Source organism: Corythoichthys intestinalis, chromosome 4 (genome assembly GCF_030265065.1).
Source record: "Corythoichthys intestinalis isolate RoL2023-P3 chromosome 4, ASM3026506v1, whole genome shotgun sequence".
Taxonomy (NCBI): Eukaryota; Metazoa; Chordata; class Actinopteri; order Syngnathiformes; family Syngnathidae; genus Corythoichthys; species Corythoichthys intestinalis.
In genome coordinates this window covers 3155224-3169626 of record NC_080398.1, presented here as the reverse complement: position 1 = coordinate 3169626, position 14403 = coordinate 3155224, and the positions used below count along the sequence as shown (strand labels likewise).

General features: G+C 37.1%; 1 protein-coding gene across 3 annotated transcripts in view; it reads left to right on the top strand.

The window, feature by feature from the left end:
- The window catches only part of LOC130915067 (myocyte-specific enhancer factor 2D homolog), a 222180-nt gene extending 210097 nt beyond the window's left edge, over positions 1–12083 (top strand). For all 3 annotated transcript variants that reach the window (XM_057834767.1, XM_057834769.1, XM_057834766.1), the window contains one exon: positions 2265–12083. In XM_057834767.1, the coding sequence (XP_057690750.1) occupies positions 2265–2688 (424 nt within the window). In that variant the 3' untranslated portion in view covers positions 2689–12083. The remainder of the gene's footprint in view (positions 1–2264) is intronic.
- Positions 12084–14403: the final 2320 nt, after the last annotated feature.

Below are 14403 nucleotides of genomic sequence, written 5' to 3'. Positions count from 1 at the left end.
TTTTAACAATATACATCAAAAATAAAGACATTGATTGACTGAAAATGTCTTGTTTTCTCATGTATATCTATAATTGCTCTTCACCTAAAAATATATTTGTTTTATCCGATTACTCGATTAATCGATAGAATTTTCAGTCGATTACTCGATTACTAAAATATTCGATAGCTGCAGCCCTACAAGGAACACCTGGTTGTGCTGTAACGTAGCGCGGGGATTCTGGGATTGACAAACTCAAATCTAGCGTCATCGTTACCCTTGTTATGGTTGTTTTTGATGCTTGTTGCTTGCTCTTGTTGGATTGTAATCAATAAATCTCATTTATTCTGCATTTTCTAATCAATAAACATTGTCTATTGAGCAACAGTGTGCCTGTTAGTGATTCACCGCGAACCTGGAAATTTCGGAAAACACTGTTACTTTGATAATAAAGTAATCAGTAACGTAACTAGATTACTTTTTTGAGGTGTAATCAGTAATCAGTAATTAAATTACTTTTTTAAGTAATCTGTGACAACGCTGCTTAATTTCTTCACTGTACATACTCAATCTTTCTGTGCCGTTGACACGTCATCAGTGGCAAATAATGTGTTAATAAGGATATGACCACATGATATGCCACAACATGAATAGAAAGTGACCGAAAATCTGCAGGAAGTCAACCAACCATCAGGCGATTTCAACAAAAATTGCATCTTCTACTTCCAAACTGTTATTTGACTCAAAATTCCATCTTGCCAGTAGACTGAAAAAAGTAGCGCTGTCAGAGTTGAAGCTCGCAAGCTGACTCGGACCTTTTTGGCCCGCCGTCACCCGCGGAAGTGTGCGCGCACCCGCCGGCGCCGGGTGCATACTAGCGCCCGATGTGACATATTAGAAAGTTCCCTCCGGCGGACACAGCCGCTAATTGGCAGAATTGCCGTCCGTCACGTGGCGCTGCAGGCCCAAAAAAAAAAAACAGGAGACAGCGGAAAAGGATGAGCCTTCGTTAAAAGTTGCAGTGTGAAAGGTGGCACTTTTTGGCAGCGCAAAAAAAAGTGGAGATAGGATGATGTCGTTCTGCAGATTTTTGTGGATTTATTAAAGCGTTGCGTTTACACGAGTTAGTTTTTTTTTGTTAGTTTGTGCAGTATTATTGTGCAATGCTAAACAGGAAAAAAATACACACATTTTAGATTTTTTTTGTTGATAATATTGTAATTAATTGGAAAATATAAAGAAGTTCTTTATATTTGTGGGTGTTGTTGTTTTTTTTTAGGGCTGTCAAAATTATCGCGTTAACGGGTGGTAATAATTTTTTTTAATTAATCACGTTAAAATATTTGACGCAATTAACGCACATGCCCCGCTCAAACAGATTAAAATGACAGCAGTGTCATGTCCGCTTGTTACTTGTTTTTTGTTGTTTGGCACCCTCTGCTGGCGCTTGGGTCCAAATGATTTTATGGGTTTGTGGAGTGAGCATGGTGTAATTATTGACATCAACAATGGCGGGCGAGGTAGTTTATGTTTTGATTGAAAATTTTACAAATTTTGATAAAACGAAAACATTAAGGGGTTTTAATTTAAAATTTCTATAACTTGTACTAACATTTATCTTTTAAGAACTATAAGTTTTTCTATCCATGGATCGCTTTAAGAGAATGTTAATGCCATCTTGTTGATTTATTGTTATAATAAAGAAATACTTATGTACCGTATGTTGAATGTATATATCCGTCTTGTGTCTTATCTTTTAATTCCAACAATCATTTGCAGAAAAATATGGCACATTTTATAGATGGTTTGAATTGCGATTAATTAGAATTAAATCATTTTTAAGCTGTAATTAACTTGATTAAAAATTTTAATTGTTTGACAGCCCTAGTTTTTTTTTTAAAAGACATGATAAGATGTTATTATTCTAGGGAAAGAAAGTCTAACTTTTGATTGACTTTTTAATGTCAAAAATAAGTCATTTCCTTATTGTAAAAAAAAAAAATCTATTTCTGTAGGGACCCCAAAAAATTAAAGAAATAAACTGGAGCACTCTGAAAGTTTATATTATTCATGTAACCTTTGACCTCATGACCCCAAAATTCAATCACCTCTTCCGTTTCATTTTACAAATGTATCCTGCAAATTTGGTAATAATCCCGTTCTTCATTCTTGATCTATCTTGAACACAAATATAGCAACAAACTTCAGTGACCTTTGACCTCATTACATTCAAACAGATTTTAATGTGAAGTTTCACTCTTGTATTTCTTTGGCTTCCCTTGCAGGCCGATGGCCCCCCTCCCTCAGGGCACAGCGCTGACCATCAACACCAACCCTCACGTCAACATCAAATCCGAGCCCGTGTCGCCCAACCGGGACCGCAGCACCCCTTGTCCCGCTTTGGGCGGCTCCGGTGGCGGCGGAATTCAAATCCACGGGCAAGCCGCCCCGTCGTACACCCCCATTTTACGCCCCGAAGCGGGAGGTCAAGGCCGTTCTCCAGTCGACAGCCTGAGCAGCAACGCCAGCTCGTACGACGGCAGCGACCGGGACGACGCCGGTCGGGGCGGCGGCGGGGGTCCAGACTTCCACCTGCACCAACAGGCCGGCGCCCAGCAGCCCACCATGCTGCTTCTGCGGCCCGCTTCGGCCGAACCTCCGGAGCAGGACAACGTGAAGAGGATGAGGTTGGACGCGTGGGTCACATGAAGCGCCCGCGCAGGGCCGGACAGAACCTGTTGAGGCCCCCGATCCCCTCTTTACACACACACCAGCCACAGAACTCCTTCACACAACACAAGCATGCTTAACACTTGTGCACATGTTCAAGTTCACGTCGAGAAAAAGTGCAGGGAAATTTCAGGATCCACCTAACATGTGCAGTTTCAGTGCTGTTGACGGCGATCGATGTCCAATCCATTTGAAGTGAGACTCCCACTCCAAATGGATTGGACATCTATTGCCGTCAATGGCAGCCAGTGAGTGCAAAAGTAGAAAACGGATTTACGTAAGCTAATTTAGTTTTCACATATGGTTATGAGTTTTTCCCAATATAAAAAATGGACTTTTATCCAATTATAATGAATATTTTATTCTTATAAAATTAGTTTGGCCTGTGACCTTTTGACCTTATGACCCCAAAATTTAATCACCTCCTCCGTTTCATATTACAAACATATCAGGTAAATTTGGAAATAATCCCTTTGTTCTTGAGTTATCGTAAACACAACAAACAAATTAAATTTGACCTTTTGACCTTACCAACCCAAAATGTAATCACCTCCTCTGCTTCGTATTGCAAACATATCACGCTTGTTTGATAATAATCCCTATAGTCATTCTTGTTATCTTGAACACAGAAGTGCCTATTCAATTTGACCCTGTGACCTCATGACCCCAAAATTTAATCACCACCTCTGTTTCATATTACCAAGATATCACGTGTTCTTGAATTTTCTCAAACACAAACATACAAATTAAATTTGACCTTTTGAGTTTATCACCCCAAAATTGAATCAACTCTGGGTTCATATTATAAACATACCAATCAAATTTGATCATAACTCAAGAATGAATATAGGGATTATTTCAATTACAGAAATGCCAATTCAGTTTTACCCTTTGACCTCATGACCCTAAAGTTTAATCACCTCTGTTTCATATTACAAAAATGTCCCGCAAATTTGGAAATAATCCATCTGTACCACCCCAAAATTTAATCACCTCCTCTGTTTCGTATTACAAACATATCACGCTTGATTGATAATAATCCCTTTAGTCATTCTTGAGAGATCTCAAACACAAAAGTGCCAATTCAATTTGAGCCTTCGACCTCATGACCCCAAAATTTTATCACCTCCTCTGTTTTATATTACAAACATATCATGTGTTCTTGAATCTTCTCAAACACAAATGTATAAATTAAATTTGACCTTTTGACCTTACCACCCCAAAATGTAATCCCCTCTTTCATGTTACAAACATATCATGCTAGTTTGATCGTAACTCAAGAATGAATAAAGGGATTATCTTGAACACAGGAATTCCAATTCAGTTTGACCCTTTGACCTCATGACCCCAAAATTTAATCACCTCCTCCGTTTCATTTTACAAACATGTCATGTGTTCTTGAATTTTCTCAAACACAAACATACGAGTTAAAATTTGACCTTTGACCTAATTACCCCCAAAGTTAATTCTACTTAAATAATGCAAAAAAAAAATTTTATTTTACCATATTATTTTTATTATATTATAATTTTATTATTAAGGGGGGGTGGGACATATCAATTAAACAAATATATTCATCATGAATAATGATTATGACTTTTCAGATAAAATAAATTACATTCCAAAACCATTAGAACCAATTAGAAAAAAGATTTATAGATAGTAAAATGAAAATATGTACAGGCTAAAGATGTAAGCAAATATACATCAACTGACACATAAATACCTAAATATAAATATAAATCTTTAAAAATTTTACACTCTTCGGGTCCCCATTAAAACCTCAAATCTTGCAAAAATGTGCTGAAACTGGAGAGGTCACAAAAGGTCAAATTAGGTTGACTTCAAGTACATTTTTGGTTCATCCTGAAATTTCACTACAAAGTCCTCAACTTTTTTGACGCAACAATTGCGGTTTGACTTCAGTCCCTTATTCTGCATCGGTACCTGTCACACGGACAAGCGTATTTGAGTGGATAGCGTGGAAGGAGCCAATAAGCTTTCATCAAAACGACAATGAAAGTCCCCGCCCCCTAATATTAGACTGACAACCCCACCGCATTTTCACACTTGATGGTTTCTAAGCGAAGGATTTGGACTCCAAACATAAACAAATATAGAACAGCAAACCATGTGACATTTATTTCTTCTCTGATTGGCCACAAGGCAGTCACCAACATGTTATCCCCAAAATGGCTGACTTCCTTTTCACTCTTGTGTAAACAATCGCCCCATTTCACCCTAATTTCAAACACGAGTTGTCAAAACGACTGACTTCTGGTTGAGTTCAGGCATTCTTACGGTTAAGATTTTGAACATACAACTTAAAAAATGGCAGACTTTCTGTTCAATGTAGGCCTTATGCCTCTAAAATTAAAGACTTCCAGTTAAATTTTGGACATGGAGCTGACAAAATGGCTGCCTTCCTGTTCAATAACAGTATGATACTGTAGAATGATGATATGATAGTGGAGAAGCGCTCTCACAGAGCGTATTTCGGCCAAAGTGGCCAAATTCAAAGCGTCACCATATTTCTGACCTCCGTGACCTTTGACCCTTTTCCTTCTTCATATGACCTACTCTGCAAATTTGAGTTAAATTGGCATCAAGTAAACACGAAATTGGCCAATCTGACTATTCTGACCTTTGACCTCATGACCCCAAAACCTTTGCCATTTCATATTACATCGGCACCTCGAGATACAGAGGTTTCAGGAAATGAAATGAATTTAAGTTTTTCAAAGCTTTTTTGTCGCTTCATATTACGAAAATGTATTTGTCATACAAAGGATAATACGTACTGTAATAGATCATTACCACTCGCAGCGATGCAGCAATTCAAAATTGCCAGCTTCCTGTTAGATTTAAGACCTGAGGCTGACAAAATGGCTAACCTTCTGACCAATATCATCATGCCACTGTAGTTGCTTTGTATCTTGTGGCTTTGTTAACTTCGTCTTTTAAGGATTCTTGCAAATTAATTGATAAACAAACTGGAGAAGTTGTTTGACAGCGTATTTCGGCCAAAGCGGCAAAATTCATAGCATCACCATATTTCTGACCTCTGACCTTTGACCCTTTCCGTTCTTCATATCAACTACCCTGCAAATTTGAATTTGAGTCCATCATCGTCAATTGAATGTGAAATCACTTTTCTGACCACTTTGACCATTTGACCCCAAAATTTTATATTACAAACAAACTGAAAGTTTCATAATCCTGTATTCGTTCTTGACTTATCTTGAAGACACAGACAGACATACTGTATGATGATTCCCCGAAGGTTACCAACTTCCTCTTAGATTACAGATATCAGGCTGACAAAATGGCTAACTTCCTGTTCAATAACAGTATGACGCTGTAGTTACTACGCATTTCATTCTTTTTTCAGTATTTGAACTGTGATATGTAGGTAAATGCCTGGATGGGGTCAAAGGTCAAGGATAAAATTGGAGTGCGTGTGAGGCTAATAATAGCCTTGGAGTTCCGTGTCGAATTTTTCCTGTGGATAACTTTTAAGTTTAGAATATAGGTTTTGAGTGGGGCCTTAATTTTTTCAGATTTTAGGTCCAATAGGGGTCGAGGGGTCAGTAGGAATTCTAGCTATGGTTAGTGAAGGAGTAAGGGTAAGGGGCTAGATGATGTAGGGTTTTTAGTTATGGTTAATGTAGGGGTAAAGGTAACAGGTTTAGGACACCACCTAAGCAGTCAAATTCAAAGCATCGCCATATTTCTGACCTTTCACCCTTTCTCGTATCCTATCCCTGACCCTTTAAATTTGAGTTGAATAATCTGTTATGAGCTATCACAAAATTCCTTCTCTGACCTTTGTGACCTTTGACCTCAAAATTGAATCACCTCCTCCATTTCATATTACAAACATGCACGTTTTTTAATAATAATAACTATTATTTTTTATTTGTTCTTGTGTTATCTTGAACACTAACACACATACGGAACCGAATTCATTAGCTACGCCTTTCGTAGGCTCACTTACTGGCCGAGAAAAACTCTTTTTACAAAATTTAATTGAAAAATATTTTTAAAAATAAAACCTAAAACGAACTAACACGACTTTCAAATGCAACTCGACTCCCAAAAAATGTCCGCCATCCTTTCCAAGTCCACCTAGCGTCCCGTTAGCACCCACGCTATCGCTACTGCTGACATTTTCCGACCAATCAGAGAAGAAAAACACATCGCATGCTTGATATCATTTCCCTAAGCTTGTATTTTTATTCTTCTAACACTAAACTCAACATCATTTCCAAAGCAAACCATGAAAAACGCTACCAATCAAGCTAATCAACGCGCTATTTACGAATGATTTGTCGCTACAGCGACAACAGAATCAGGGAGGACGGTCGCGTGCGTGTGTGGTCACTTGACACGAACCACATTGGGGGTGTGTACATAATGCGTGTGTGTGAGTGACAAATTTTGAGTAATAATATTAATAATGATAAATGACGACGACAACCACGTGCACGCCACAGGGATTGTACATAAGAGCTCAGTATTTGGAAGTAAGGACAGAAAAAGATTCTCAGTGGAATTCCTTTTTTTCTGCTTTTGTTGTCATTTGTTGACAATGCACTAGAGGGCGCTGTAGGATCACAAAAGGGACAATTGGTGTTGGAGTGCACTTTTACACATAGAAATCAATGCAAAAGGTTCATCCGTCCGCGATTTTTTTTCTGTTTTTTGGACGTCTATCGCCGTCAATGAGTTGTTTTACAGCACAGGGGTGTCAAACACACGACCCTCAGCGGGGTCCAAATCGGCCCGGGGGGGTTGTTCTGCCTAACAGGCGCGTCGTAGCTCATTCATACTGTACATAAAAAAATCACATGCTTTTATTTTGACATTGGCGCCGTAAAACCGGAGATTTGTGCACTACTGCACTTGACTCACCTTTGTCTTGGCAGTCACATTTGTCAATTCGCTCCCTCCTTGTCGAAAAATGGAATAGACGTCTAACACAGTCAAGGGCAGCCAATGAGTTAAAAAAATAATTAACCGAAAAATGCCCTAAAATCAGAAATTAACCTTGAAACGCTTAAAAATTAACAGGAACCTATCCAAAATGTACACGACGCGACCTAAAAATACCCTAAAGTTACAGGGAATTGATCTGAAAACAATAGGAAGTACCCTGGAAATACCCTAAATTTAGCAGGAAGTGACCCAAAATCACCAGGAAGTAACCTGGAAACACCCCAAAATCAACAGGAAGTGACCAATGAACAGCAAGTGGCAAGAAAATGCCCTAAAATCAACAGGAAATTGTCCAAAATGTACAGGAAGTGACCTAAAAATACCCCAAAGTTGGGAATTGATCTGAAAACAACAGGAAGTAACCTGGAAATGCCCCAAAATCAACAGGAAGTGACCCGTGAACAGGCAATGGCCCGAAAATGCCCTAAAATCAACAGGAAAGGATCCGAAATCAACAGGAAGTAACCTGGAAATGCCCCAAAATCAACAGGAAGTAACCTGGAAATACCCCAAAATCAACAGGAAGTGACCAATGACCAGGAAGTGGCATGGAAATGCCCTAAAATCAACAGGAAATGATCCAAAATGTACAGGAAGTGACCTAAAAATACCCCAAAGTTGGGAATTGATCTGAAAACAACAGGAAGTAACCTGGAAATGCCCCAAAATCAACAGGAAGTGACCCGTGAACAGGCAATGGCCCGAAAATGCCCTAAAATCAACAGGAAAGGATCCGAAATCAACAGGAAGTAACCTGGAAATGCCCCAAAATCAACAGGAAGTAACCTGGAAATACCCCAAAATCAACAGGAAGTGACCAATGACCAGGAAGTGGCATGGAAATGCCCTAAAATCAACAGGAAATGATCCAAAATGTACAGGAAGTGACCTAAAAATACCCTAAAGTTGGGAATTGATCTGAAAACAACAGGAAGTAACCTGGAAATGCCCCAGAATCAACAGGAAGTGACCCGTGAACAGGAAATGGCCCGAAAATGCCCTAAAATCAACAGGAAAGGATCCAAAATCAACAGGAAGTAACCTGGAAATGCCCCAAAATCAATAGGAAGTGACCCAAAATCAACAGGAAGTAATCTGGAAATACCCCAAAATCAACAGGAAGTGACCCATGACCAGGAAGTGGCAAGGAAATGCCCTAAAATCAACAGGAAATTGTCCAAAATGTACAGGAAGTGACCTAAAAATACCCTTAAGTTGGGGAAACAACAGGAAGTAAAATGGAAATGCCCTAGAATCAACAGGAAGAGGCCCCAAAATGCCCTAAAACAGGAAGTGACCCGTGATCAACAGGAACTAACCTCGAAATGCCCCAAAATCAACAGGAAGTGACCCATGAACAGGAAGTGGCCTGGAAATAACCTAAAATCGACTGGAAATGATCCAAAATATACAGGACACTAAGCTACCGTACCCTAAATTTAAAAAGAAATTATCCAGAAGTAAGCTGGAAATGCCCCTGAATCAACAGGAAGTGGCCCAGAAATGCCCTACAATCAACAGGAAATTATCCCAAAATTACAGGAAGTGACACCTGGATAAGAAGTAACCAAAGAACAGGAAATGGTCCAGAAATACCCTAAAATCAACAGGAAGTAAACTGGAAATGCCTCAAAATATACAGGAAGTGTCCCTGAAATGCCCTAAAATCACTAGGAAATGACCCAAAATCACCAGGAAGTAACCTGGAAATACCCAAACTCAACAGGAAGTGACCAATGAACAGGAAGTTGCCTGGAAATGCCCTAAAATCAACAGGAAATGTTTCCAAATGTACACAAAGTGACCTAAAAAATACCCTAAAATTACAGGGAAATGATTTGAAATCAACAGGAAGTAACCTGGAAATGCTCCCAGAATCAACAGGAAGTGGCCCCAACATGGCCTAAAATCAACAGGAAGTGTCCCCGAAATGCCTTAAAATCAACAGAAGGTGAAACAAAATCAACAGGAAGTAACCTGGAATGCCCCAAAATCAACAGGAAGTGACCAGTGAACAGGAAGTGCCTCGGAAATGCCCCAAAATCAACAGGAAAGGATCCAAAATCAACAGGAAGTAACCTGGAAATGCCCCAAAATCAATAGGAAATGTTTCAAAATGTACACAAAGTGACCTAAAAATACCCTGAAATTACAGGAAGTGACCAATGAACAGGAAGTTGCCTGGAAATGCCCTAAAATCAACAGGAAATGTTTCCAAATGTACACAAAGCGACCTAAAAAATACCCTAAAATTACAGGGAAATGATTTGAAATCAACAGGAAGTAAGCCCCAAAATGCCCTAAAATCAACAGGAAGTGACCCGGAAATGCCTTAAAATCAACAGGAAATGCTCCCAAGTGACCTAAAACTACCCTAAAATCAACAGGAAGTGACCCATTAACAGGAAGTGGCCCGAAAATACCCTAAAATCAACAGGAAGTAAACTGGAAATGCCTCAAAATATACAGGAAGTGTCCCTGAAATGTCATAAAATCACTAGGAAATGACCCAAAATCACCAGGAAGTAACCTGGAAATACCCAAACTCAACAGGAAGTGACCAATGAACAGGAAGTTGCCTGGAAATGCCCTAAAATCAACAGGAAATGTTTCCAAATGTACACAAAGTGACCTAAAAAAATACCCTAAAATTACAGGGAAATGATTTGAAATCAACAGGAAGTAACCTGGAAATGCCCCCAGAATCAACAGGAAGTGGCCCCAAAATGGCCTAAAATCAACAGGAAGTGACCCGGAAATGCCTTAAAATCAACAGGAAATGATCCCAAGTGTACACAAAGTGACCTAAAACTACCCTAAAATCAACAGGAAGTGACCCATTAACAGGAAGTGGCCCAAAAATACCCTAAAATCAACAGGAAGTAAACTGGAAATGCCTCAAAATATACAGGAAGTGTCCCTGAAATGTCATAAAATCACTGTGAAATGACCCAAAATCACCAGGAAGTAACCTGGAAATACCCAAACTCAACAGGAAGTGACCAATGAACAGGAAGTTGCCTGGAAATGCCCTAAAATCAACAGGAAATGTTTCCAAATGTACACAAAGTGACCTACAAAAATACCCTAAAATTACAGGGAAATGATTTGAAATCAACAGGAAGTAACCTGGAAATGCCCCCAGAATCAACAGGAAGTGACCCCCAAAATGCCCTAAAATCAACAACAAGTGACCGAAAACCAACAGGAAGTAACCTGGAAATACCCCAAACTCAACAGGAAGTGACCCATGAACAGGAAGTTGCCTGGAAATGCCCTAAAATCAACAGGAAATGATCCAAAATGTACACAAAGTGACCTAAAACTACCCTTAAATCAACAACAAGTGACCCAAAATCAACAGGAAACAACCTGGAAATGCCCCAAAATCAACAGGAAGTGACTTATGAACAGGAAGTGGCCCGAAAATGCCCTAAAATCAACAGGAACGAATCCAAAGTCTACAGAAAGATGCCATGAGATACCCCAAAATGTACAGGGAGTGACCAAAAATAAACTCTTTGGCTTCCACTGACAACAATAGACGTCCAATTGACTAAAACTGGGAGGAATGGCTATGAATGCCATTGACAGCGCTAGACGTCAATGGCAGCCAGTGAGTTAACTCGTTTGGCGAGAAAAAATTGGTCCGAACCACATGAGATAAAAACCAAAATGAGTTTGACACCCCTGCATTATTTTGCGAGTCTGCCTCAAGCCATAACGCGGACATTGTTACACGTGCATTTCCTCTAGAGGGCGCCGTAATCACTCAAAAAGACAATCAGCTTGAAGCTTTGCCCACTATACCGGACTTTTCGCCTGTTTTATGGTGATTTTAATGTCATCATCATGATTTTTTTTTGTGTAGCTTAGTATTTTTTTTTTCTGAATATTCTATAAATATTTTTTTTGTTTGAGGGATTTTTTTTTTTGTCGTGTTCTGAGTAAACGTCACACAGTTTTTTTCCCCCCGCGCACTAAGTCGGCGAGGATGTCACTGCTGCATGAGAGCAAAAGGGGAGAAAAATGTAATATCAACACACCGTCGTCACAGAAATATATTGAAACAAAAAAAATATAAAAATGGAAAAAAAAAATATGAAATAGCTAATATATTGTGTTGGGTTAGTCTGCTTTTTTTGTTGTGAAAAGATTTTTTTTGTTGTTGGAGAATGATATACAATTTGTGTATATTTTCATAAATAAAAGTATGCACTGATGTTATTACAAAATCTATACTGCTTTTACAAAAAAAAAAGTGTTTGTTATTGTACCAAAGTATCTGAAGCTCCGCCCTCTCTTCTTGCCCCGCCTCCTTTTTGCGTATGTTTTACCGTATTTTATATATTAAATAGACAAGTTGACCTACTGCGCATTTTGTCCATCTTTGTTGTTTGTATTGACACAACTTGTGTTATTTTATTTATTGCTTAATGTTAATTCAGGGGTCTAAAGTTTAAAAACAAAAAATTTTTTTTTTTTTTCAATAAGTTTTAAAATACATTAATACTGTATATAATTTTAGTTTTTTATTTTTATATACATAGATATCTGTATTTGAATATTAAATATATATGCATACCTATACATGTATACATATTTGTATGTATGTATATATGTGCGTATATATACTTTTTATAGTATGTAATACATTAAATTTTATTTTTATATATATTATTGTTCCATATATTTATTCATATATTTTTATTTTAAGCCTTTTTATTTTTTTTATATATATTATTGTTATATATATATTCATGTATATATTTTTTCTATATTTCATGTTTATATACTTTTTAATTCTTATACTTTATTTACTTATATATATATTATATAATTATCATTATTTAATAATATATTTAAAAAAAAATTTGAGTATTTGTTTAATTAGAAAAATATTTTTTACATTTATATTTTTTTTACAACAGTAAATTTTAACCTGAATATTTAATTATTATGTATAATAAATTATTGTATTTTTTTAGTGTTTGGTTTTTGTTTTGTAGTTGGTAACTAAATACAAAGTATAAATATAAAACAGAATAAATACAGCACTTTTTAGTTTTTATTTAATTCAAATTTATTTTATATATACATATAATTATTTTTTATCTAATATATAATATAAAAAATAAGTAAGTTAAAAAAATATTTTTTACATCTATATTTTTTTTTACAACAGTAAATTTTAACCTGAATATTTAATTATTATGTATAAGTCATAAATTATTGTATTTTTTTAGTGTTTGGTTTTTGTTTTGTAGTCGGCAAGTAAATACAAAGTATAAATATAAAACAGAATAAATACAGCACTTTTTAATTTTTATTCAAATTTATTTTCTATACATATAATTATTATTTATTTAATATGTGATATAAAATAAGTTTTTTTTAAAAATTAACATATTTTTTAATACATTTTTTTAAAATACATTTTTTGTAAAGATTGTTTTGTACAGCAAAGTGACTAAATACAAAGTACAACCATAAAACTGAACAAATACAGCACTTTTTAAATGTTTAGTTAAAATGTATTTTATATGAATATGTAATATATGTCCTGAATATTTGTTATTAATATTTGTGATTTTAGTTATTTATTTATTCATTATTACTTTATTGCTTTTAATTAGATTTACACTGCACATAATATAATCATGTAATATGGTGAATGATTTATTTCGTCGAAAGTGGAACCTGATGACGCATGGAAAAAGTTTGCTTTATTCTGGAGGTTTGGACATGGACGCAGTGCGGATTTCAACCACCAGATGGGAGTGCTGCTTAACGATTGAGACAAGTGGTTGCTTCGCATTTATCAAGACGTCAATACGAGCCTGTGAGTGTTTCATTGTCATTACCAACCGGTATCAGTCATAATAATATCTTGAAGTAGCAAAGGTATTCAAGATCTGCATTCAATTTTGACTGGAAGAACATCCATTTAAACAAGTCCAATTTTCTTAAGCACAAAAGTTTGAAATGACTTTTCATCCCTTCTTGTCCCCTGTCTAAGAAAAACCCTAGAACCGCCACTACCATCTGTTAATGGCAGCTGTCTTCTTAACGTCACCTCAGACAACTGCGTTGTCTTGAAATTCTTTTCAACTTAATCACACCCCGCTGTCGCCATTTTGTTTTTCAGTTCTTTTCCGTATGAAGAAACATTCATTTGCTTTTAGCATTAGCAATGCTAAGAAAAACTAGAAATAAGAATCCCATTCGATATCATAGACACTAAAACTACTAGAACAGGAACTGAAACGGGGATGTCTGGCATTGAGTGAAAATGTTACACTGTCATTGTCGATAACTTGGACGTCTAGCGCCATCACCGGCGAGTTAAACAGCTCCGTCCATCAGTTTTCATCAGTGTCAGGCCACGTTGGGCAATATCTGCTTGTTCATGTTGTGCACGTGTAGCCCATGAGTGTGTGCGCATGCGTGTGTGCCATCTGACATCTCGCTAACTCAATTTCCACATACTGATTAGATGACATTGGGCATCTGCTGCCACACACTCACATAGTTATGTGATTAAGTTAAAGCTTCAGCCAATCGGGCGTGGAGCATCCTACTTCCTGTCTGGTTGTCGGCCACCGTCATGTTTGGGGCGTCTGTGTAGAAGTCAAGAAGACTGCTTGGAGTTAGCAGAAATGTTTAATACTGTTTTAGTGAAAACGTACAGTTCCG